The sequence below is a fragment of the Leucopleurus acutus genome (genome assembly GCF_964270905.1).
Source record: "Leucopleurus acutus genome assembly, chromosome: 7".
Classification (NCBI taxonomy): Eukaryota; Metazoa; Chordata; class Mammalia; order Artiodactyla; family Delphinidae; genus Leucopleurus; species Leucopleurus acutus.
The window spans coordinates 3,125,377-3,149,437 of record NC_139150.1 but is presented as its reverse complement, the minus strand read 5'-3'; the positions used below and the strand labels follow the sequence as shown (position 1 = coordinate 3,149,437).

Here is a 24,061-nt window from a genome sequence, read left to right as displayed (position 1 = left end):
GACGTTAAAGCACAGAGGAATCTCTAAAACCGGCCCAGCCGTGCCCCGCAGTCCCGACCTTGCCCTCCAGGAAGACCTGAGGCTGTGAGACCCTCACCTTGACTCCACGAGGGCCTGGGTAGCCGATGGGGCCCTGGGGGCCGGGCGGACCCTGGAACCAGAGGGGAAAGCGCGTTAGGCCTATCTCAGGTGGAGGGCGCAGGGCTCACTCTGGGCCACCCCCTGCATCCTTCCAGAACAAGCCAGAGAGCTTGCCTGCCCCTAGCACACTGCCCTCTCACTCCGGGCAGAACGGATGGACGTGCCAGGTCGGACCCGCGGGGGTAGGCATGCGGGCACTGCCCAGCCCCACGGGGAAGGCGCGTCCACAGGGGTGTGTCAGGATGGGTGAGGACAGGGCTGGAAGCCCCTTCTGGACTGGGCGGGGGGGCAGCCCTGCCCATCCCGCAGGAGATGCTGGAGGGGCCGAGGGCACAGCCGGTACCCACCTGGCCTCCCTTCTCTCCCGGAGGGCCTTCTTTGCCAGGGTGCCCCTGTCAGGAAAGAGAAGGCTGGCGTTAGTCAGTGGCCTCTGGGAAAGCAGGCCTGGCCATGCTCCAGCTTCCCAAACTGAGGGTCAGAGCCCAAGTCCCTCCCATTTCCTCCCCGCCCCTCCCCACAGCGGCTTGGTCACCCCCAGTCCTTTAGCCCCAACCTCGGCTGCTTCATCTGTAAAATGGGAATAGTGCCGGGCCCCGGCAACAGCAGAGGGGAATGTGCGTCAAAACCCACAGATGGGCTCCAGGCCCCACTGTGCACCAGTGTCCCCTGACTCAGCCAGAGCCCAGCCACCCCCAAGTGCAGTGGGAGGGGACAGTGACACAAGGGCGTTTGTTCAAGGCCACCCAGCAAAACCTAATCGGTGGCCAAACAAGGACAGTGAAGTGGGACCAGGCCTCCCGGGTCCCAACGCACCCTAGGTCTTCAAAGCCACCCCCCAGGTGACACAGAAGCTGAGCGCAGGGGAGAATATACATCCTACCCCACAGATGCGGAGCTGAGGCCCCGCGGAACTGCTCATGGCTCCTTGGTCGCTGCCCCCTCCACCCTGGCGCCCATCAATTCTATTCTCAGGAACTTGACCTTCTCTGACTTTCTGACCCAAGCTGGTGACTAGGTTCAATGCCTCTGAGTCCACGAGCCAAACACAGATGATAAAAACAGAAACAGAAGTATTCATTATCCGGAAATACAGTTCCACCCCCAAGGATTCCAGTAAAGAGAGGCCATGTGGTGTGGTGAGAATGCTGGCAGGGCAGGGTAGGGCAGTCTGGTTCTACTCGTGGTAACACCCAACCCGCTGTGTGACCTTAGGTAAGTCACTTGCCCTCTCTGGGCCTCCACTTTCGTGTGTGTAAAATGAGAGGGTGGGTTGGCTGCTCATCCAGCTTGATTGTTCTCAAGTTCTAGGACGCTACTTGTAGAACACAGCAGCACTGCGGAGACCCAGAGCTCGTCAACTCAAGCAAATGATATGTGTGTGTTCTTTTCAATTTGTATTAGTCATGAACTGGATCTGATGCCATAGCGAATAGCCTATCATGGTGGCAACGCGACGGGAAGGATGCAGAAGTTCCTTTGCAGGGTGGGGTACCCCAGGGAGCCCTTGAGGACAGTTAGGCACCGGTCGGACCACGCCAGCTGCCCGGGCCTGGAAGGGACACACTGCCCGCCATCCCCCTTCCCAAGACGAGGCTCACGGCACCAGCAACCCAGGCCGGCAGGGCTGCACCCAAACGGTGCCCAGGAGAAGATCCTGCCCTGGGAGGGCTGGGAGGGAGGAGGGTCCTGCTCCCTTTGCCATGTGGGCTCTTCATGGGCCTTTTTTACAGGTTCCATCAAACCCAGAATTTTTCTGTGAAGGAGCTGAGGTGATGGACAGCTGTGGTGAAAGCCAGGCCCCAGAGACACACATGGGGGCAGACCCCACATCTCACTCACGCTGGGAAGAGGGCTGACCCCTTCACGTGGCAATGACCTCACTTACATGGTGGCGGTAAGAATAGACCTGATCACAGTGTTTTGGGAGAGATAAAAGAGAGGGACTGATCGTCACCACGATTACTGTTTGTTTGTTTGTTTTCCGCCGTACCAGGCGGCCTGCGGGATCTTAGTTTCCTAACCAGGGATTGAACCTGTGCCCCCTGCAGTGGAAGCGTGGAGTCTTAACCACTGGACTGCCAGGGGAGTCCCTGCCATGATTACTGTTGTTTGAATCAAGGCCAAGCTTCTTAAATGCATTCTAAGTTGTAACTTTCTGGGCATGAGAGTAACTTTCTTGGGGGGGGAGCCCAAGGCTCATTTATTTTAAATGTTTGAACAGAAAAAGATGGAGAGGAAATACATCAGAGTCAGAGCAGCCGCCTTCCTGCCGTGAAAGGCCGGGCCGTTTCCACCCTCCTTTCTGGCCTCCTTTGCTGGCCTTGCCCCAGTATTCTATAACCAGCAAGACTCTGTAATGGAAAAGTAATAAAACTTCAATTATGTGTATTGGATATTTTTCTGATTAAAAAAGCAATATATGTTCATTGTAGACAAATGGAAAAATAATAAAGCTTAAATTATTTGCATTTGATATATTTCTGATGACTAAAGTAATATACGTTCATTGTGGACAATTAGGCAAGTGGAAAAGAAAATTAAAACCCTTCATAACCCCACCACGCATAGCAACGGTGGCCAAGAGTGTGATATAGCACAGCTAATCTATTTTCTCTGCACATTTGCATGCAAAATTGCCATCAGAAGATGTATTTTTAATTTACTGTTATATCATGAGCATTTCCTCATGTCACTGAATAGTCATTGGAATTCAATTTTTTCCTGGCTCTGTAATATTCCCATGAGCCGGGCGGGATTCCTCGCCCGCATCCTTTTTGTGTGCTGCCCAGAACAACCTCACGATGTATTCCAGAGCATCAAGTCTGCCCCGAAACCCCTCACACTTCTCAAAGGCTCTGAAATCTCTCTTCCTTTCTTCAGCCCAAGCCACACCAAAGCAACACAAAGGGGAAAAGGAACAAACCCTCTCTTTCAGCTTGATCAGCCATGGGATGCCTCTGTTAAGGAGAGATTTTTAAATCTTCTGCTGCCTCCCAATTCACCTAAGACAAGGACTCCGCTCCCCTCAGCCTGCAGTGTTGACGTTTTCCCTTTTTATCTTTTGCTTTGAGCATCTTCAGTGTTGACCCAGCACAACCACACTCCCTCGGGTCCTTCACACGCTCATATTTTAAAGCGTGATGGTTGTTTGGGGGAGAGAAATGGAGACGCAGCCTCCTGGCTCCCTAACCCTCTTAAAGGTCCCTCTTTCCCCACAGAATCTGAAAGGAAACGGGTGACCCTTTAGGGACCCTAGTGACTGGAGTTTCAATTCAGAGAGAGGGATTCCAGGGTGTGACCAGGAAGGTCAGGGAGGCAGGGGCCGCGTAGGCACCGCCCCCTTCCTGACATGATGCGCTGAGGGAAATGCCCCACTGACACCCAATACTGCAGAAGATGAATAGAAAAAATGACTGGAAGGATGTACATTCACCTGCTATCAGGGTTTGGCCCATAGGAATGGGACCAGAGGTAGTTTCCATTTTGTGATTTTATTTATTTTCCTAATTTTCCAGAAGAAAATATCTTATCATTAGAAAATGCAATTCGGTGTCAATGTAAGTGAAAACACATAAAAGGCATATTGCAAAATATTCATCTGTTCATATCCAAACTCAGTCCAGGAGACTGAGTCCCCCAGAGCAGTCCCAGCAGGAACGGGATTGTAACCTGCTGGTTCAGACAAAGGCGGGACGATGGGTGACGTGTGATTCACGGGACCAAAGGATTCTCAGCCGTGAAAACGGAAAGACACCGTCGTCCTATGCCAGTCACCCATCACCGATGAACGGCTGACAGACTGAACTTCCTTGCTTCGCTTTTAACGGCGTTATTATTAACGCAACAAAATAACCGTGTCCGAAATAAACAATTGCGCTCATCTCATTTTCTGAAATAGGCTCTCTATTCAGCGTCAACTAGATATGCTAAAAATAACCGAAAAACAAAAAACCCACCGGCAACTCACACAAGGGGGGGTGGGTGCAGATAAGCTCCCGCAGATGGGCCCACACCCAGCGTTTGCCACTTCCCCGCCCCTCCCCCTCACAGCTTGGCCACAGATGGGTTTGTCCCTCGCTCCCTATTTCTAGGCAGCATCTACTTAGCTCCACAGCTGCGTGTTCACACCCCTCTTCTCCGTGCGTGATGGCTAAAAATACAGCCGGCACTGGTGACACACGCGACTGCTCGGAGCCCAGCCCAGCCCCCCGTAGATTTAAAAGTACGAGGCTGGGCTCTGATCACGAGCGTCAAACCCCAATAAATAACGGACGTTCCTACTCACGCAATCACCACCCTCTGATTGAACCACATTACGGAAAGTGTGTCCAAAACCCAGTAATTCCTAAGCAATCAAGCTCGCCAGCGGAGAGGTCTTCATCGAAGGGGCTGGAAGAGGAGACGGGGGCCACGCGTGCATGGCCGGCTCGAGAGCGAGGGGAGCGGACGTTTGCCCAGATTCCCAGTGCCCACCCCTGGGTGGACACGGGCAGGTGGGGTGTAAAGGGTGAGGTGGGCAGTGGTACTCACCGGGGGTCCATCAGCACCGGGCATTCCTGGGAGGCCTGGTTTACCCAGGGGACCCTGGAACAAACCACGGACTCCGTGAGCAGATGCCCCAGGGATCCCCTCAGCTGCCCACCCTCTCTACAAGCCCCCAAAGTTACTTTCCAACATTGCTGCTCGAAGAGTACTCGTTTAAAAAGGTTGCTCACAGGCACCCGCTCCCCCCCGGCTACGAAGCTTCCAGCCGCGGGCAGCACCCAAAGGTAGTGGACCCTTTGCTGTTTCCAGAGCCTTCAGTTTTGCTACTGGAAAAAAATCACCCTCCAAGTGAAGTCAGGAGTTCTCCAACAGGGGCGGCCGGGGGCTATGAGGCACTGAGAACCGCCCCTTGGAGGTCACTCTGCCGGTGCCGCCCCAGGTGCTGAGTTCACTGGGCACCTGGGGCTGAGCCACGAGATGTGCAAGGACTCCGGCTCCGGTTCTGTCCCCAGCATGTGGACTCGGGGTGCCGAGGGTATATTTAGGGTTGCCAAATTCAGCAAGAAGAAACAAAACAAAACAAACGACAAAACGAGATGCCGGTTGGATCTGGAATTTCAGACAACACAGTTCAAATTTAACTGAGTGTCCCGTATCTGCTTTTCTTCTCATATCTGGCAACCTTATACATAGCTAGAGAAAGGAGGGAGGGAGGGAGGGAAGGAGGGAAGGGAGGGAGGAAGGAAGGAAGGAAGGAAAGAAGGGAGGGGGGAAGGAAGGAAAGTGGGGAGGGGGAGAGGGGGGAGGGGGAGAGAGGGGGAGGGGGAGAGAGGGAGGGAGGGAAGGAAGGACGGAAGGACAAAGGTCCACACCACAAGCTGGTGACCAGTGCTCCTAATGCACCCCACAGGCAAGCACCCCTATGCCCAGCTCAGCCCACCTACCTTTTCTCCTGGAGGTCCAATTGCACCCTGGGGGCCCGGAAGACCCTGGGAGGGGAAAGAGTGAGCAGGAAAGGTCAGGGAATTGACTGACTCAGAACCCCTCCCTGCCATCTGTCCATCTTCCCCCGACCCGCTCCCTCATCTGGGTGCCGACCCCATCCTGGGTCACCTCCAGGCTGCGGGGCCCTCGGGGCTGCACTCAGCGGCCGCTCACGCCCCGGGCACTGCAGACCTGCACCTCCCGCTGCCCACAAGCCCGCCCGGCTCACTCACCTGGGCGCCTGGATTACCCTGCTGTCCCGGGGGGCCGGGCTCTCCCTGGGGACCCTACAGGAAACACAAGTGAGGCACTGAAGGGGGCTCTGGAGGGCGAGCAGGGGGTGTAATCTGCTGTCGTGCCCAGACGGGAAGGCAGGGGGCCAGATCCAGGCCCCCCCGGGCCAGAAGCACAAGCCTGTGTCTGTGCAGGCACGGCAGACGGCTGGCCAGGAGGGGCCAGAGACAGGACCTACCAGAAAATATCCCCCCCGGCTGAAAATTCCCAAATCCTCACGCCAGCTAAATTCTCCCGGGCCCTTAAAAGAGACGCATGAGACCCCTCTCTCTCTCAGTGGGCGCTGTCACAGCACCTGGCCACCACCAGCTTGCCACGCGCAGCGAGAAAGAGGCTTCCCTCCACACCTGTGCTGACGCGGTCGGGCTCTGGATGGAGCAAAGCACCGACTCCGGGATCTCACAACGTGCTCTCCTGCTGGAGGCCTGCACCTCGCGGGGCCGGGGCTCAGAGTCTGCACCCTCCCCGCCACATCCCCATCTGGTTTCGGTGGCACGGATCCCCCTCCCCTGCCCCGAGCAGCTGGGAGTGAGCCCAGGGGTCACCGCCACGAGACCGGGGCACGGGACCCCCAGACTCACCACATTGCCTTTCGGGCCCGGTTGGCCATCCATTCCCGTCACACCCTGGATGAATGACATTGAAACAAAGAAGACTGAAAATTAACAAGGCTCCCCAGGAAACGTCCACTGGACACAGCTTGGTCCCGCCCGCAACGCCAGGGGGCGCCACACCCTCTGAGGGAGGGGAAAGGCTTGATCCCAAATAAACCCCGAGATTGGCTAGGGTTTAGCGGGGCTGCCAGGCCCCAGCATCCCGTGGGGCAGCCCTGAGTTCTCGGACAGCTGGGCAGGGGGGCCAGCCCTGGGGAAGCCACCCCCTGGATGAGCCCCGCCAGAACCACGGGCTTCTGTCTCCCTCCAGGAGCTGCCAAGATGCTACCGGAAGTGTTTTCAAGGGCGGGAAATGGGCGTCCTGGTGACAGAGCGAACCCTGCACCTCCACCTGCAAGCCCACACCTGCCGGGGCTGCCCCCCACGGGTGAGCATCAGGGCCCCACGGACACCCAACGTGAACACTGGGCAGCGTGCACAGCCGTCAGTGCGGGCAGCTGCCGGCAGGCCCGAGTGGACCACAAGCTGAGGGTGGGATCTCGAGGGCAGGGATGGGACAGACACGCGAAGGACTTACAGGAGGTCCAGGAGGGCCTGGGGGCCCCTTCGGCCCCAGCAGACCACGAGGCCCCTGCGAGAGGAAAGAGCAAGGAAGGTTCAGACTCGGCCAGGAATCCCAGCCCCCTTCCCCGTCCCCAGCCTCCCTCAGCGACCCCTCTTCCCAGAGCCCCTGCTGCTGAGGCGGGTCTCCCGGGGAGTGTGGCCAACTCAACTCCCCCTTCTCCTCTGCTTCAACTCCTCACCGCACCCCAGCTCTCCACCTGGGCTCTCGGAACCAGAGGCAGGGCTGGCTAGAACTGATAGGGGCTCAGTACCCGCTCCCTGGCCGGGAGGGGCATGTGTGTGGGAACCGCCCCACGCACAGGGGCAGGGGCCACAGAGCGGCCACTACCTGCCAGGGGAAGGACCCACATCCGGACGGCTCCCTCCCTCCCTGTCAGCTGGAGAGCTAGAGCCTTTCAAGGCACCGCGATTTCGAGTGCCTTTAATTTTGATAGGACCTTCTCAGATGCACTACAAGAGAAACCCTTCCCACGTTCATTGCCACTTAAATGTTCCCTTCCTTCTTTTAATACCTAGTCACGTAAATGTTTTTCAGAAGTTGATAACCCAGAAGGCATCGCCTAGACCCGTGTTAAGGGGGGAGCTGTGTTGATGAACCCCCATTGTGGCTAACCAGACACCTAGGGTGTAATTTAGTCCCAAGCGGAGGTGCAAACGCCGACCCCGGGCGGGCTCTCCTCCACGCAGCGCCTGCAATATTTCTCCTCAGTTAACGTCCCCGGATGTGTATGGCCACGTTGACGTGGGTAACAAAAATGAGATGTTTGAAAAGTAACAGTAAGTGAAAAGGAATTAATGTCCTTTTGTCACTGAGGAAATCGCTCTGGTCTTAAACAGAAGTCAGCTTAGGTAAAGAGCTTCTGGAGGCCCGGGTAGGGGCGCCCTCCTGGAGGACTCTTTATTTGGAAAATGTAGCCATCAGAAAGTGTGGCAGGTCAAGCGACTGCCCCTGGACACCTACCCTGATGGACCCTGGACACCCAACATGGTGGGCCCTGGGCACCCACCATCATAGACACTGGACACCCACCATCATGGGCCCTGGACACCCACGATCATGGACCCAGGACACCCACCACATCTGTACCTGGAGTCTCAACCACGACCCTCGGGGGCCGGGGCTTCCTCCCCGGCAAAGGCTCAGGCTGACTCCTTAACACTGTCCGCCCACCTCACCCGTTCCTTTCCCGGGAGATCCCCAGATCTGTGTGTCTCAAGGCTGAGCCCCTCTCGAATCTATGCTCTGAGTCGATCCCTGATTCTGGCCAGAGCATCAAGGAGGAGACACAGAAGCCCACCCAGTCAGTGGACTTACAGGCTCCCCGGGCAGCCCTCTGGGCCCGACTTCTCCATCGTCACCCTATGGGGGAGAAAAGAGGCAGGATTTTAGGGATAAGCCATAAAACCTGGACACGAGAGAGACCATTTTTCCTTCATCCGTGCAGGATTCTTTGGCCTGGGGCTGCTTCAGCATACGCCAGTTACTAGTCCCTGCGCCAGCAGGCAAAGCCCCGAGTGTCCCCACTCCCAAAGGCTGCAGGTAAAAGGCGGGGTCTGGGGCTCACAGCCCCAGTGAGGGGAAAGCTGAGCAGGAAACATCAATGGTTACCTGACAGGTAAAGACACGGATGCAAACTAGAACGGCAGAGACTAGGCAGAGATAGATGGCAGACAGGTAGAGAGACAGCAAGAGAGAACCAATGGTTACCTGACAGGTAAAGACACGGATGCAAACTAGAACGGCAGAAACTAGGCAGAGATAGATGGCAGACAGGTAGAGAGACAGCAAGAGAGAACCAATGGTTACCTGACAGGTAAAGACACGGATGCAAACTAGAACGGCAGAGACTAGGCAGAGATAGATGGCAGACAGGTAGAGAGACAGCAAGAGAGAGATGATGTATAGATAACAGATAAATAGGTAGAGGATCGATACACAGTAGGTCGGTAGCTTGATGAATAGATAATAGGTAGATCATAGATAGATGATACAGATAAATAGATATAGATAGATGACAGAAAGGTGATAGAGATAAATAGATATAGATAATGATAGATAGGTGATAGAGATAAATAGATATAGATACAGGGTAGATAGATAGATGATAGAGATAAACAGATACAGATAGATAATACATAGATAGGTGAAAGATACAGACATGAATGATAGAAACTGGTGTAGGGCAGGATCCTGAGAGAATCACCAGATGCCCTGGGCCAACCCCAAGGGGCCCTAACGTCTTAAACACAGACGGGGAGCAAACCAGGATGAGTCTTTTCCTTCTGGCTCTACAAGGAAAGCTGCCTTAGCTTGCCTGGTTCACGACCAGGAGATGCTTGTTCACATCCCGCTTCTCTCCATCAAGGCACTGCCCCCTCCTCCTTCCTTCAGCGCACACATGCACACACCCTGTGCAGGCACGTGCACGCACACACACACACACATGCACACAGACACACTGCAAATGCACGCACACATACCCACTCACAGTGCACATGCACACACACAGCCCTGCACACACATGCACACACACACACGCGTGCACGCACGTGCACCTGCATGCACCTCCTCGTTCCAGAAGCACAGACATCTGGGGACCCCTCTCCCCTCTCTCATCTTACAGTGGACCGTGCAGGCTGAGGCCCCAATAGGAGACAGTGCCCTGATGATGCCACAGCCCAGGAGCTGTCAGGACAGGCATGCCCCTCTTTCCCAGGTACTGGGGCTTCTAAACCTGTCCCCCAAATACCCCTAACGCCCGAAGAAACTGTCTAAGTGACTGGGGCGCACGGAGGAAGAGGGGCCGCAGGAGGGCTGTGCTTCCGTCTAAGGACATCGCTTGGTCTGCAGCCCCACCAAGACGCAGCTGACAGAACCAGGACTCGGGGCAGAGCCCACCTGAGCGCCCGACCTAGCCCAGGCCCTGACCTTGGATGGCATCACCGCCCCTCGCTCTGTCCACACGCTTCCCTCACCTTGTCCCCACCTCCAGGGCCAAGGAAGGTCGTTTTCTGGACTCTCTGCACCTCACTCCTCACCCCAAATCCCAAGCTCTGCCACTCGCTGCCTCTGTCCGCCCCTCACTCAGACACGGAGCTCATCGGCTCCCCCAACATCAAGGTCTGAGATCTGCTTCTACAGGAAGGAAGTCCTGTGTGGCCGTCTGTCCACTCCCATCAACTCCCCTCCCGCCGATGCAGGTGCCGATCACTGCTGCCAGCATCTTGTGCAGTTTTCACCGAGGAGACGGGCAGCGGGTGTGGCCCACACACAGCAGGATACGTACCCTTTCTCCGTCTTCCCCTGGAGGTCCCGGAGGGCCGGAAGGACCAGGGTCGCCCTGGGAAGCCAAGCAGGGTCAGTGTTAGGCCCGCGGGCAGACACGCACGGCTGTCTCAAGCCCCCCATTTCGTCTTTCTCTGCTTCTGAGACTGAAAATCCCAACCGCCTCCCAAGACTTTCCCAGAGTCACAGAGGACCCCTTTGGAGACAGGGCCTCCTGGCGTGACGGGCTGCAAAGCTGGCTGGCAGGACTCTCAACCCGGGACTCGGTGTCCTGGAGGAGGGTCGGCTGGACCGGCACCCAGGGACCGGCGGGCACCCCAGGACACCTGGGTCTGAGCTGCACCCTACTGAGCTCTCCGTGTGAAGCAGGGGCACACCCCAGCCCCGCACCACCCCCTGAAAGGGCCACCACTCTGCACTGTGAAGGTCAGCGCTGGTCCACCTGACACCCCTGCAGCTTCAGGCCTTGCACACCATCGGTGCTCAGTACGTGCTCCTCTGTCAGCCCCACGGACTGGCCCTTCCCCCCGGTCTCCCCATGAGTGTCGGAGAACGTGGGCGAAGAAGCTCTGACTAAGGCACGCGAGCCACTTCTCAGGGCGGCAGAGACATGACGGGTGACCCTTACGACAGAATCAACAGCGTGCGTGCATGTGTGTGTGTGTGTGTGTGTGTGCGCATGTGTGTTCACATGTGCGTGTGCCTGCATGCCCAGGACATGCCAAAACATGAAAGAGGCATCATCTACATCAGAGAAAACAGGTTAAGGGCTGCAAAGAGCATCTCATGGGGACACGTGGGACCGGGCAAGATAACAGGCGGGCCCCCGGCTGCAGCGGGCACCCCGACCCCCACCCACGGGGCCGTCACGTGGGACCAGCCCACCTCCTGGAGCCGCCCCTTAACGGTGAGAAAGGTCCTCGGGTCCCCAAAGGGCAGCCCCTGGGTTTCCTGAAGGTGTGGAGGGCCCCTTAACAGAGTGGGTTTCCCACGGGAGCTCCACATTCCCTGCCTCACCCACTCGAGGCTCTTTTGCCATCAGCTGCGGGTGCGAAATCGGCTCTCCTTGCGCTGACCTTCCATCCCCAGGGATGTCATGCCCGCGTCCAAGTCCACTGCCCCAGCCTCATGAGGCTCACCAGCGACCACTTTGGAATCGAGTGCCCAACCCCCCAGGAAGCCTAAGGCTGCCCAGAAGAGCCTCCGGACAGCACCTCCCCCAGCAGCTCCCAGAGAGGAAACACTCACCCGGTGGCCCTTCTCTCCCGGCAGCCCAGCCAGGCCATCGAAGCCGCGGTCACCCTGCGAGGAGGACAGAGGGCAGCTCAGCCCGTGCCACACGGCCGCTCCACCTGCCTCGGGCCACAGTGTACGCAGCGCCTGTGCACCCGGGGCCCCAGGACCCTGCGGAGGGGGCCCTGGCCGCCGCCCCATCACACATTCCACAGCCTTGGGTCCATCATCCCAACGCTTTTCCCCAAAACACCAACAAAGGCTGCAAACAGAGAGATGACCTCTGTCCCAGAGCCACAGACAGTGGCCCGGAGGGTCCTGAGACCTCAGCGTTTGGGGTGATGGCTGCGAAGTCGGGGTGTGTGTGTGTGTGCGCGCGCACACCTGCTGTCTGCCTGTGCCTCGTATCACGACACCCTCGGGGCTCAGAGTGCCGCCCGCACACAGCAGGTGCGCCTACCCATCTGGCGGATGGCCCAGCTCCGCCCACCCTCGGGCACCCCAGCTCCCCGGCCAGCCCTCCTTCTGCCACCCAGGTGGCCTCCTGGAGTCCAGCTCCCCGCCTCGTGGGTGTTGCAAGCCATGTGGGATTGAAGTCAGGAGAAGACTAGTTCAGGCTTGAATACTTTTGTTGGTGAGAGAAGGCCGTAAGCTACCGGGACAGATTCAGGAACCTTCTCCTCCTCCGTCACCGCACGTCCCTGAAAACCAGGGCCGCTCGTTCGCTCGGCGCTCACGGGAGCACCGGAGGGCCGATCCACGCCAGTTACCGGGGGAGCAGGTGCAGTGCCCCGTGGGGGGTTTGGGGACCCCTGAGAACAGCCGCTGTCCCCACTGCGGGCTGCTCGCTGGAGAAAGTCAGCACTTCCTCCAGCACCTTGTACGGGCTTTAGACGAACGCTTCCAGGGCCGAGAAGGAAGGGTCGACCAGGAACAGCGGGAGTTTCATCCCAGATTCAGGGACAGAGGGATGGGCACACCGAACCTCCGCAGCGGGAGGGGTGGGGCTTCCCCGGGCTCCTGCGGCTGCCCCCGGGGCACACGCACACGCCTCAGCTCCACGGTCACCCACGCGCAGTCTGCTCGCTCCCTGCAACTCCGAAGAGCTCAGACACCCCAAATCTAGGCAAGAGGACGTCCTGCCCCGTGGACTTGTGAGAGACCCATGAAATTCTCCCCACCAGCCCCCGTCTTTGTGCCAGCGTGCCAGAGGAGCTGACCCAAACCGAACCTTCCAACCCCCGAGGTCCCACCCCCGGATGAGGGCAAATGTCCGAGTCATCACGTGTCATCACAACCGTATCCGTCACACAAGCACGTGCTGACGCCGTGGTGACGCTGACCGAGGAACGGGCACCAGGAGGCGGCGGGCGGCACCTACCTTGGGGCCAGTCTGTCCAGGCATGCCTCTTGCTCCGTCGCTGCCCGCTCGGCCCTGGAACGGAGCGGGCAAACTGTCAGTACGCGGGAGTGGCCGGCTTACCGAGACCTCTGGGCGGAGGCTTCCCGTGACACCAAGCGGAGGCTTCCACAGCCCCGGGGGGCCGGCTGGCCCAGGGGACCCCAGTCCGGAGTCCCGGCTGCCGTACGCAGGTTCTGGCCTTCCCGAGCCTCGCCATCCTGAACCTTGGCGCGGGGCTAACGTGCTTGCCCCCGTGTTGGTGAGGACGTGGAATGCCCGAGACGGTGTGATGGGGGGCGACCGAGGGGCCGTGTGGGTCCGTGGGACCCGCTTCACAAGCCGGGAGAGAGCCCGCCCCTGACATCGGCACATGTCCTGTCCACCAGCTGACATCAAGGGAAAGCCCAGAGAGCCACAGGGCGAGAGAAAGCATCTGGTTAGTGCGATGGAGGGGGAGGAAAGTGAGGCCCAGAGGGGTGGGCTGGCTCTCTAAGGCCATGCAGCCGCCCCCAGGCAGGGTCTGGACGGTGAGCTCGGCCCTCCGTGCCTGGGGGCCACTCCCACGGCCATTCCTTCCAGCCGGGGCAGCAGGCCCATGGTCCCCACCTGGGGCTAGAGGACAGGGCCCCGACCTACCAGGGTCCCCGATAAAGGCCGCAGTCCCCCAGGAGAGCCTGCCAGGCGTGAGGCCACCTAGATGGGGGCGGGGACCACGGCAGACGTCCACTCGCTGATAAGGAACGTCAGGCAGCTGAGCATACATCCCTGGCCTCGATCAACACCACGTCCTCTCCAGGCCACACGTGCCTGACCCATGAGGCCTCGCCAGGGCCACCGGGGCTGCGCTGACGGGCAGAAAGGCCTCACGGCACGACCAGGACGGGGAGGGCAGCACGACAGCGGCGAGGGTCTGGGGGGACCACCAGGAGGCGGCCTGCGCACCCCAGGTGAAAGGTTACAAGGAACCGCCAGGGAGGAAAAGTCATCTCGGAACATGCACCCGAGCAACGCAGCTCCAGGCGGAACGCGGACACGACCCCGTGAACAGAGGGGCCGACCGGGAGCCTCTCCTCAAATTTCCAAACGCTTTCAGAAATCAAGAGAAATCTGTCAGAAGAGTTGACAGGATTTCACTGCAGGACATTGCGGGCAAACGGCCGGACGCTTCTCTCACGCTGACGGGCTCCGCACTGTACAAAGAACTAAAGGGACAGCCCGCCATGCGGCCTTGAGCCCCTCCCGCCGTCCCCTCCTCTCCAGCCTCATTCCTCCAGCACATGCGTATCCACAGCCCTGATGCCGGTGGTCTCTGCCACGAGTCACCCTACGAACCATCGCTGGCATCCTCCCCTTTTCAGTTTTCACCTTGCCCTGACCGAGAAACCGTATCCACTGAAACTTGACAATAAGTGTTTACAGAGATACAAAAGACCCTCAAAGAAATAAAATGCCTTTCAGAACCAGACCCAAGAAAAACCACCTCACTGTCTACCAAGAACCCCTGAATTCCAGCATCAGTGGTCCTTTTAGAATCATCGTGCACCCCTCTGCCTCGTGCCTGGGTCCCCTCCATGATCCGTGAAGCTGCAGCCTTGAGGGGCCGGCATGAGACAGCCGTGCCTGAATGCTGTCACTCCATCCCTTGCCTTGTAGCTACAATTAACTCCCAGGACAGAGGCCCTGTAACCGCTAAGGAATTGTGCATTTTTGCCTTGTATACTTTGCAGCTAAAGCAAGAGCTGGCAGCTCAGTGGCGACCCACCATTCCTTGCAGGGGTTCATCTAGGTATAAATACAACACAAGAACGTGTAATTTTTTCATTCGGTAGAAAAGTTCACTCGATGAAAAGATCCACTAGTTAGAGCCTCATGTGGGTTAATGAGGATTTCCCGAGCTCAACTGGATGGTGTTCATTAATTTATATTAGGTTATAAACGCGCGCTCTCTGTCAGTAGCCACGGTCTCATGGAAGCAAAGCAGTTTCGTCCACTAAAATTACAACCTAAATAGAACCCAGGAGTCTAGGAGCACAGGTAAGGTGCGGGGGCCCGAGCAGCCGGCCGGTCATTTCCCCCAAACCAAAGCCATTTCTGGAGAAATGAGGCTGCCCCCGAAGAAAGGACCACTGATCATTTAGTCTTTTCCATAGTTGCTCCCCACGAGCCTGGGAAATTGCTTTAATTAAACATGTTTGTTAAACTACGTTCACATGCTCGGGACAGAGGCTGGGGGCAGGGACGGGGCAGCTCGCTGCCCCCGTGGAACAGGACCCACCCAGCCTTGGACACAGACACGCCCTCTGAAGGGAGGGGAGCAGCTGGGCCAAGCCTAGCAGGCAAGGTGCAGCGTGGCCGGGGCAAACGCACCGCAGGCTCCCGCCCCGTCCATGGCCCAGCCGCTGCCACTGAGAACTACTCACCCTTCTTCCAGGCTTTCCCGACGGGCCAGGTGGGCCCTGCAAACCCCGGGGACCCTGTCGCGAATCAGAGGACAAAGGTCAGCAGCGCATCTGTTTCTCAGAGGCAAAAAGCAAAGCCCGGTCCCCGTGCTCGTCCACCTGGCCCGTGGCTACTGTCCCAGCTGCCAGCACGTGGGCAACAGCAGGACAGGGTGCGGGACCCGCTGCCCTGAGGGCGGGGACCGAAAACAGCCAGCTCGGTCCCCTGCTGCTGACACCACTGCTGTCCTGCATCCAGCTTTGCATCAGGTGATGGCAACTCCCGCTACTTCCTTGACGAAATGCGGCATCGGGGGCACCGCCTTCCGGGGGGGGCGCCCCTTCAGACAGAGGAAGGTGAGGGGGGTACGTACCTGAGGCCCCATGTCTCCCGGCTCGCCCTTCAGACCTCCGCTCCCAGGAGGGCCCTGGGGAGACACGTCTGGTTAGGGGATGCCCGGCAGGTACAGGCTGTAGGGGTGACTGGGGAAGGGTCGGGAAGCAGAAGGGACACAGGACTGGCCCGTGGGCAGGGCTCCCACAGAGCCCGGCCGGCTGCCTTGGACAGAACCCGAGAGACAAGCAGTCACTTTTCCTCATGTGCATCTCTTCCCAGGTTTGAGGGAAATCCTGGACAGTGGCGCGCACGAGGGCCACGAGCTCAGAACACGCTCGCTCCTCTCCAGGATGGATCTGACCACGGTCTGTCACAGCCCGTAGCCCAGGGCCGTGTGTGGACATCCCCGCCCACTGCAGGGCAAGACCCCCAGATGCTGGGAGGGCACCGACGCAGACCTGGGGCCAGGGGCCAAGCCCACCCCACACGGGGAATGGGGATGGGAGCACCGTGCGCTTCAATCCTCCGGCTCCTTGCAAGCTTCAAGGGCCATGCACACCCCCAGGGGCCCCCTTCACTGCCCCGAGTGTGTCTGGCTGCCCGAGGCTCGTGCAGCAGGGGCCGGGCAGGGGACTAGAATCGGGGTCTGCCCCACACTGAGGTGGTCTCGACTATAAAGAGGGATGGCAGCCTCAAAAGAAAGAGGCTTGGAGCCCCCGGGGTCACGAGGTAAAGTCGTAGCCAGTGCAAGTGTGAGGGCTTCCCAGCCCCCAGGGCACCACAGGCCCCAGCCGCCCAGGCCCCTCCTGCCCCAAGGTCCCAGTGACGTAAAGTGTGCTCTGACCTGGATAAGCTGCGAGCCTGATGGGCTGGGGGGGCAGCAGGAAGGGAAGGCACCCCATCCCCCAGGCTCCCCCAGGCTCCCCCGTGACTACTTACCATGGGGCCGGGTCTCCCAGTAAGACCCATCGGGCCAGCCGGCCCCCTCAACGCCAGCTGAAAGGGAAAACGGGACACGCTGAGAAATGGCTGGTTTACCTGTACCGACAGGTGAGACGTGCCAGGTGGGAAGGGGGGCCGATATCAGAGGCCAAGGACAGGAGCCTCTGGGGGCGGAGGTCACATGGACCCCCAGACCCACTTTCTCTGATCCTCTGGGCTCCCGGCAACAACCACAAACGGAGCGGCAGAGGTGGGGTGGGAGCCAGGTGGGTGCCCACTCCCCGCTTTGGGGATGGGCGCTCCACCCACCTGGCTGCTCAGAGCCTCTTGCTGCCTGCCTCCTTCTCCCCAGCTGGCCTCGCACAGGCAGGGCCTGCCCTCAGCCCTGCACCCCGCAGAGGAAGCGTGAGAAGCAACCCCGCTTCCGGGCTGGGTTAGGGTTCCACGAGAGGCACTTCCAGCGACCGGGGAGGTATCGGGGAGCCCTCGTAGGGTGAACTAAGTCATGCCCACGAAAGGCAGCCAGGGAGCCTCAGCCACGCAGGGCCCCACCTAGACACCTGCCCAGGTGGCTCCACGCCTCCCAGCTGCACCACACAGCTCAGCCTGCTTTCTTAGAGGGCTTCCTCCACGGCACTCTGAGACTCTTTCCCCTGCATGATGCCATTTTAATTTTGGAAGATTTTGTGTTATAAAATCTTCTTGGGAGCCCATCGCCCACTTGACTTCAGTCAAAACACACACGTATTCGAAGGCCAGCCAGGCCGGCCCGTCAGTAAATCCGGTGGCAGGTGATGGGGTTTGCTACCCGCTGATTGTATCACACGACAATGTGTTCCGTAGCAATGACTCAGTACCCGCCGCCCTGTAATTCCTTATCCACACGTTCTGATCGTTAGCATCTATCCGCTGCGCCAGAGCTCCGTAAATGTTGCCAAACAAGGGACTGCTTAGCAGCTTGCTGCAATGCCCCATCACGGGCACTCCACTGTCACCCACCCCACCGGGGGCATCTGCTCTTATCACAGGCAGTCAGCAACCTGGAGCCTCGTCAATTAGAAACACAATTCGCTAATCAGCTCATCTGTCAAGAGCAGAGCAGTAATGGGGCAAGTGCTCCTCGGGACCCCCAGGCCGAGCCAGGGGCTCTGGGGCCCACGGGCTCTCTCCCCGGGGCGTCGGGCTCGGCCCAGCCCATCACAGGGAGCCCCTGCCAGGAGTACATGGCGGGTCTCTCCATCCCCAGAGCCCAGGGGAGGGCAGCGGACGGCTGAAGCTGGGCGCACGGGGTCAGGAGGTGCCAGAGGGGCTTAGCAGCCGTCCTCATCCAGGAACCTGGACCCTCGGTGTGGGCGAGGGACCCTAAGAAACCTCCCCCACCTCTCCTGGTGCTCACCCGGGTCCCCCAGATGCACAGGGATGACTGGACCCCCGCAGGCTCCTGACTCTTGGGCAAAGCACACCCAAGTTGGCCAGAGTCACCTCCCCTCCAAGCTGGGCCCCGAGGCCCGTGGGGCCGCGCTCTGCCCCCCAGCCCCCCGGCCCCAGGCCCCACTCACCCGGGCCTGCTGGAGGATGGCTTGAGCTTGGGACTCCTGGGCCGAGACCATGGGTCCTTTGGAGCCCGCATCGCCGCCCCCTCCGAACCGGAACTGTAGGTGTAAGACTGGGGTCACCAGGGGCACACCGACGTGGTGCCCACTCTGGACCCCAGGGCTGAGGCGGTGCCCGTCGGCCTCCCTGGCAACAGCAGAGCCTTGGAGAGTCCGGATGGGCAGCTTCCAGCCCCAGTCCCCGTCTCGGTCACGCCACCCGACTCTGCCAACGCAGAGCTGCTCCAGGCCCGCCGGCCAATTTCAGCCCTGGGGCCGCCCGGAGAGCCTCCCTGCAGCGGGAAGCCCCTTCCGGCACCTGCGGCATCTCACCTGAGACCCCACGGCCCCAATTTATTTAAAGGAAGAGCCCAGGGCCCAGTGCAAACCCCACACTGAGGCCCAGCAGGGAGGCGACAGGTCCACGCAGGGTCTCCCGAGCTGCACCCAGTCTCCCGGGCACACGGGCTCACGGAGAAACTGACATGGGCCCAGACCAGCCCTCCATCATGCTCGCCCTCCCGGCCTGGGCTCCCCGTGAGGACCCGCAAAGTCACGAGCAGGCCAAGTTCAAGGAGGGGCCGGCTGGCACGGGGGTCTGAGTGGAGAGGGCAGGTGTGTGGTGACGGAAGCAGACACCACACAGCTTCCCGCAGAGCTGGACTCCGTTCCCTCAGGAGGGGCCAGCCCTGGACACCGGCAGAGGTGGAGCCCTTGACCCTGGTGTCCACCCTGCCGTGTCAGCACAACAGCCCCAAGGGGTCTGTATCTACAAGACAGTCGGCCCAGGTTGGAGCTAGTCTTCGGCCCGGTGACCGACCCCCCTCGGAAACAGCCCAGGGCCCCACTCCTCCGTCGCACCTGGGACCCCAAGCCCACCCACACGGCCGCCACCCCCCAGCCCTCAAGTAAGGACACTCACAGGCAGCATGAGCATGGTTCCAGGAGGGCCGGGCAGCCCGTCAGCCCCAGGAAGGCCTGGGCGTCCAGGGGGACCCTGTGGACAGAAGGGCCAGGAGAGTGGGTCAGCACACAGGGCGGAACTGGGCTGGGATGAGGTGACGGGGCGGAGTCAGGGTCCGCAGGAAACGCAGGACCCCGGGAAAGGGATGTGCACACCCCAAGCCCAGAGGAGGGGGCTTCGCTGTGGACTGAGGACAGGATCCAGAGGGATCAGAGACACAAAGGCTGGAGCCTGCCGTGGGGGCGGGGCGTGGAGGGCAGAGGCCACACCGCGGGAGGTGCTGGGGCTTCCACGACCACAGGAATAACGCCAGGAACGTCCCTGCCAGGTGTCCCACCTGGGGGGGCAGCCCAAGGACACCTGCGCTGGCTGCTCAGAGGGCAGCTGGTCCGTGGTCAGCGAGGGGCCCCTCCTCATGCGCCCCCGGCTGTGCGGGTGGAGCAGAGGCCAGACGGGAAGCATCCACTCGTCTGGACAGACGTGCAGGACCGGAGTCGCCGGGAGGACGGTGCTCTCAAGCACTTCGAGGCCCCACCTCTGCACAAACATCATCCCTCCAGCTCATCCTAAGAGCACCCCACCCCCCCACCCCCCGCCGACAGAGTCTCTAACTGATTCTGGCCCAAGTCAGGCTTATGTGAATGTAACACGAATAATACGGCTTATTGACAAAAAAGCGTTTTATCGCTCAGCTTTTCACTAACGCAGGCGGACTCCCAACCGGCTTGCGGGGGACGAGGTCTGTCTGCAGACAGATGCTTAGCTCCCCTTCCTCAATGAAAGAGACCACCATCGGCCCCACCGCGAGGGATGCTGGGTCCAGCCCTCACACCGAGTGCAGACACCACCACAGCACGACGCTCCCAGCTCAGACGCAGACTGACTCCCCGGCCCAGAAGACCAAGCACCCGGGGGGTCCATCCCGGAATGACCCAGAAATGTTTACTCCAGGACCGATCCCCATTCTTGTGAAACGTGGTATAACACAGAGTCACACAAAGGGAAAGGTGAAAATTCCCTCCCGTTCCTCCCGAAGTAAGTAGGGCTAAGACCCTGTACATGTCCAGAGAGGCCAGAAGCACAGGCACTGAACACCCGACGTGCATCACGTCCGTCAGTCTAGGGGTCCGTGGCCAGGGAGGTGGTTTTCCTCCTTTTTCACGAGATCTAGTCCATATTGTTCTGCAATTGGCTCTTTTCCTCTGCTGCACACCGTGGCCTATTTATGAGTTTGGCCTCATTCGTTTTAATGGCCACACATCAGACTCATCATTTATTTAATCCGTCCCCCTCTGATGCACGTTTAGGTCATTTCCAGTTTTCATTAGGACACAGGCTGCCTTGATGAGTCTTCAGGCATCTTTCTTTTTTCTTGTGGCCACACTGCACGGCATGCGGAATTTAGTTCCCCGACCAGGGATCGAACCCGGGCTCGTGGCAGTGAGAGCACCGAGTCCTAACCACTGGACCACCGGGGAATTCCCAGGCAACTTTCTTAGGGAGGTCCTCAGAAGCAGAACTGCTGGGTCAAAGGATTCCCGTCCCCCTTTTTGCTAATGGATACAGCCAAATGGTCCTTGCCTGCCATTTCAGAAAACAAAAAAATTCTCAGAAAATAAAACCTGCTTAAAAAAGAAAAATCCAGAACGTGTTCTGCCACCCAGATTTCCTCCTGGAAATCCAGTGCTGATAGCTGTTCACAGCTGAGTTTTCTGCTGCTGAGTCGATCCCAGATCAAACCCCCAATTCAAAGTTTAGGGTCCGTGCCTCCCAGGGACAAGATGCCGTCCATGTGGTATCCACGTGGAGAGTGTGTGCTTGTGTGTGTGTGTGTGTGTGTGTAACACTGGAAACCAGGAGGCATACTGGGGCCGCCCCTCATCCACTGTTTCCACTTTCAAAGACCCTCTTCCTGCTGCTTTTAAGCCATGGAGGGTGAAAATTCAACCTCAGGTGCCCAAAAGCTATTTCACCCTCACGCTGGCATGCTTCAATTACACCCGGAGTGATTCCCAAGAGCGTATGCATAGATGGACAAGGAAAATCTGGAAACCCTGTGAGAAAGAGAAGGTTCACGGGAGAAAACCACCCCGTGAATCCTTCTGACGCTTTCAAATCTGATGTGAGTCCCGCGTGTCCCCTCGCCCGCACCTGTATTTACCACGGCTTGAAAAAATCGTCAGCCGAGCTTTGCCAAGCACTGAGGTCTGTAACTCAAAGACTTTGTCCCCTGAGCCAAAAGATGGGGCTCACAGCCGCCTTCCCACCCTTCAGGACACTGAACGCAGGCTAATGACGGGGCCCACTCTGTCCACGGCCTGTCAGACACGGGACATGCTCCAGCCACCAGGCTCAAGGCGAAATAAGAAAAGTCACCTGGCCTTTGTGTGTTCTCCGATCAGTGGCCTAAGTTGGTCAAACGGAAATGTTTTAAAGCACTGGCACCGCAGGGCTGGTCACACGTAGACCAGGTAAAGAAACAAGGCTCCCCTTCCACGGTTAACAGAGGGTTTTCCTGAGGCCGTCCTGGTGTCACTCTGGCACGGAGACGAGGGGACAGAGAGCTCAGACCCTCTGAAAGTGGCTGTAGGCCCAGGCCCCAGGCTGAACCCAGGAGCCCGGGGCTCAGGACCAGCTGCAAAGCCGAGGTGCTTCCCATAATAAAAGCAGCAGGGTCGGGGAGGAGCTGCAAAGACCAGGGGAGTCTTTATGCTGAGATATTTTTGCTTTTGCTCTTAGAAAGACCCAGAAAAGGAGAGGAACACGCACCAATCCTCAGGTCCTCAGTATCAGTGGTTTGCTTTTTTTTCAGGTCGGCTCCTGTGCAATTACAGCTTGGGAGAGGCCAGAGAAGTTCTCGGGGGTCAGCGCCTGCTCTGGATCTGAAACCCGGCTACACCTGCGGCCGGGGCCAGAGCCCTGGGGGAAGGGGGCACCATGCACGCTCCCACCCCACCAGGAGCCTCAGCTGGCCCTGCAGCAGGAGGGGGCCAGGAAGTCCCAGCGGAGCTCACTGAGGTCTTCTGAGCCCGGGAAGCCCGACAGGCCTGGAGGGAGGCGTTGAGGTGTTCCTATCGATACTTTCAGCCTTGTCCCAGCTCAAAAGGTTCCCCCACCCAATGTGCTCCCTAATATGAAAAAGGGTCTTTCTGGCTTCTAGGGGGTTCAAGAGGTTAACAAGACGACTCAGGTGGCCCTGGCTCAATCCTAGGGATGCCTCATTGATAGCACCGGAGGGGGGACGACCAGGTCACAGAGAGGACGTGGCCCCAACACACCCAGGGAAGGCCCGTGTTACTGTGGCTTGTGGCCAGGACATCACAGAGATACCTGGCTGTGTGGAACAGGTGAGTAACCAGGTGTCCCAGGTTGGATGGCCCCACAAAAGATGTCCTGGGCACACAGGGGCACTGGAAGGTGGAGCCGCCTGTCCTACCCCCAGAAGGCAGGAGATGGTCGGACAACCTTGCCTTGCGGGCATCAGCGGTCACTCACCACGGCCTTTGCGAAGCTAAAAGCTTCCTATGGGCCTCAGTGGACTCTGCCTCTAAGCTAAGTTGCAGGGACCCAGCCTGTGACCATTCCCCTGGCCCTGAGTGTACATCCAGCCAGCCGCGGGGGGAGGCAGTGACACAGCTGGGCATCGTCCCAGCGGGCCCTGGGGATTAATGCAGGCACCTGTGAATCACGCTTTCCGTGGGTGTAATAACGGGGGTTCTTACAAGCCTTTTAAAGGACAGAAAAGACCCTCAAGCAAAATCCCGAAAGGATGTCCAACCCTTGAAACCTAAAGAGGTGGGAGGGAGGGGTTGAGGTCTCAACAACCGGGAGAAGGGGCTGGAGAAGCTGTGCCCATAGCAGCGTCATTACCGGGCTGCGTGGACATGACATAGAGTCATTGATCCTGCTGCTCCCTGGCCCCGAGGGTATCAAGTGCATCCCGATTCTGCAGGGAGGGAGGCACCCCCCGCAGGAAAGGGCCACTCAGACGAGTCTGCATAAACAGACCTTACTGAAACAAGCCTTATCTTCCATTAGTTTCCCCCATGTATTTTGCAGTCACTTCTCCGTAGTTTATTGCTTTCTGTTAAAATGGTATATAAGTTCCCAAGTCTAACCACTTCTCTGGGTTTCTTCTTCTTTTTCATGAAGTCTCATGTAAAATTAAAAATATGAATAAACTCATTTGCCTTTTCTCCTGTTAATGTCTTTGGTCAGCTTAATTTGCAGGTCCCACTGACAAAACCTAAGAGGGTAAAGTTCTTTCCTCTCCTACACGGGAATTCCGAGGTCATGCTGCCAGCAACTGGCACTGCAGGATCCTGACTCTGCATCCAATGTTCTTTCACAGCTAATCAGCAGACAAGCAGGAGATGTGGGCACTGCGAGGACGCTGAGCTGCGAGCAGGGACAGTTCCTGGACAAGCTGGTTAGGCAGGGCCCAGCGGGCGAGCAGTGCTCAGCTCCTGGCATCAGCCCCTGTCCCCGGGAAAAGCCCTGGTAAGGTCAATGGGCCGCAGGTTTCCCCTCCAATTCCAGCGACAGCGGGCTCTAGAGCAGGTGATTCCTCTGCCTCCCTAACCCCAGGCCCTTTCTCCTGGACCCGAACTTGAACTTAAGAGAGACCAGCTCTCAAAGCACCGGGATTCCACCGTCAGGTGCCGTGGCTCTTCCAACTCTCAGGTCTCAGCACGCAAAGCGCCGGCAGGGTCGCTGCCTCTGGCC

General features: G+C 58.7%; 1 protein-coding gene across 3 annotated transcripts in view; it reads right to left on the bottom strand.

Annotated features, from left to right (window-relative positions):
* The window catches only part of COL5A1 (collagen type V alpha 1 chain), a gene marked incomplete at its 5' end in the record, with an annotated part of 154,471 nt that overhangs the window by 53,709 nt on the left and 76,701 nt on the right, over nucleotides 1-24,061 (bottom strand). For all 3 annotated transcript variants that reach the window (XM_082843342.1, XM_082843343.1, XM_082843344.1), the window contains 16 exons: nucleotides 98-151; nucleotides 489-533; nucleotides 4,672-4,725; nucleotides 5,571-5,615; nucleotides 5,844-5,897; nucleotides 6,486-6,530; nucleotides 7,096-7,149; nucleotides 8,458-8,502; nucleotides 10,430-10,483; nucleotides 11,677-11,730; nucleotides 13,043-13,096; nucleotides 15,484-15,537; nucleotides 15,876-15,929; nucleotides 16,778-16,834; nucleotides 18,340-18,432; nucleotides 19,295-19,369. In XM_082843342.1, the coding sequence (XP_082699468.1) occupies nucleotides 98-151; nucleotides 489-533; nucleotides 4,672-4,725; nucleotides 5,571-5,615; nucleotides 5,844-5,897; nucleotides 6,486-6,530; nucleotides 7,096-7,149; nucleotides 8,458-8,502; nucleotides 10,430-10,483; nucleotides 11,677-11,730; nucleotides 13,043-13,096; nucleotides 15,484-15,537; nucleotides 15,876-15,929; nucleotides 16,778-16,834; nucleotides 18,340-18,432; nucleotides 19,295-19,369 (891 nt within the window). The remainder of the gene's footprint in view (nucleotides 1-97; nucleotides 152-488; nucleotides 534-4,671; nucleotides 4,726-5,570; nucleotides 5,616-5,843; nucleotides 5,898-6,485; nucleotides 6,531-7,095; nucleotides 7,150-8,457; nucleotides 8,503-10,429; nucleotides 10,484-11,676; nucleotides 11,731-13,042; nucleotides 13,097-15,483; nucleotides 15,538-15,875; nucleotides 15,930-16,777; nucleotides 16,835-18,339; nucleotides 18,433-19,294; nucleotides 19,370-24,061) is intronic.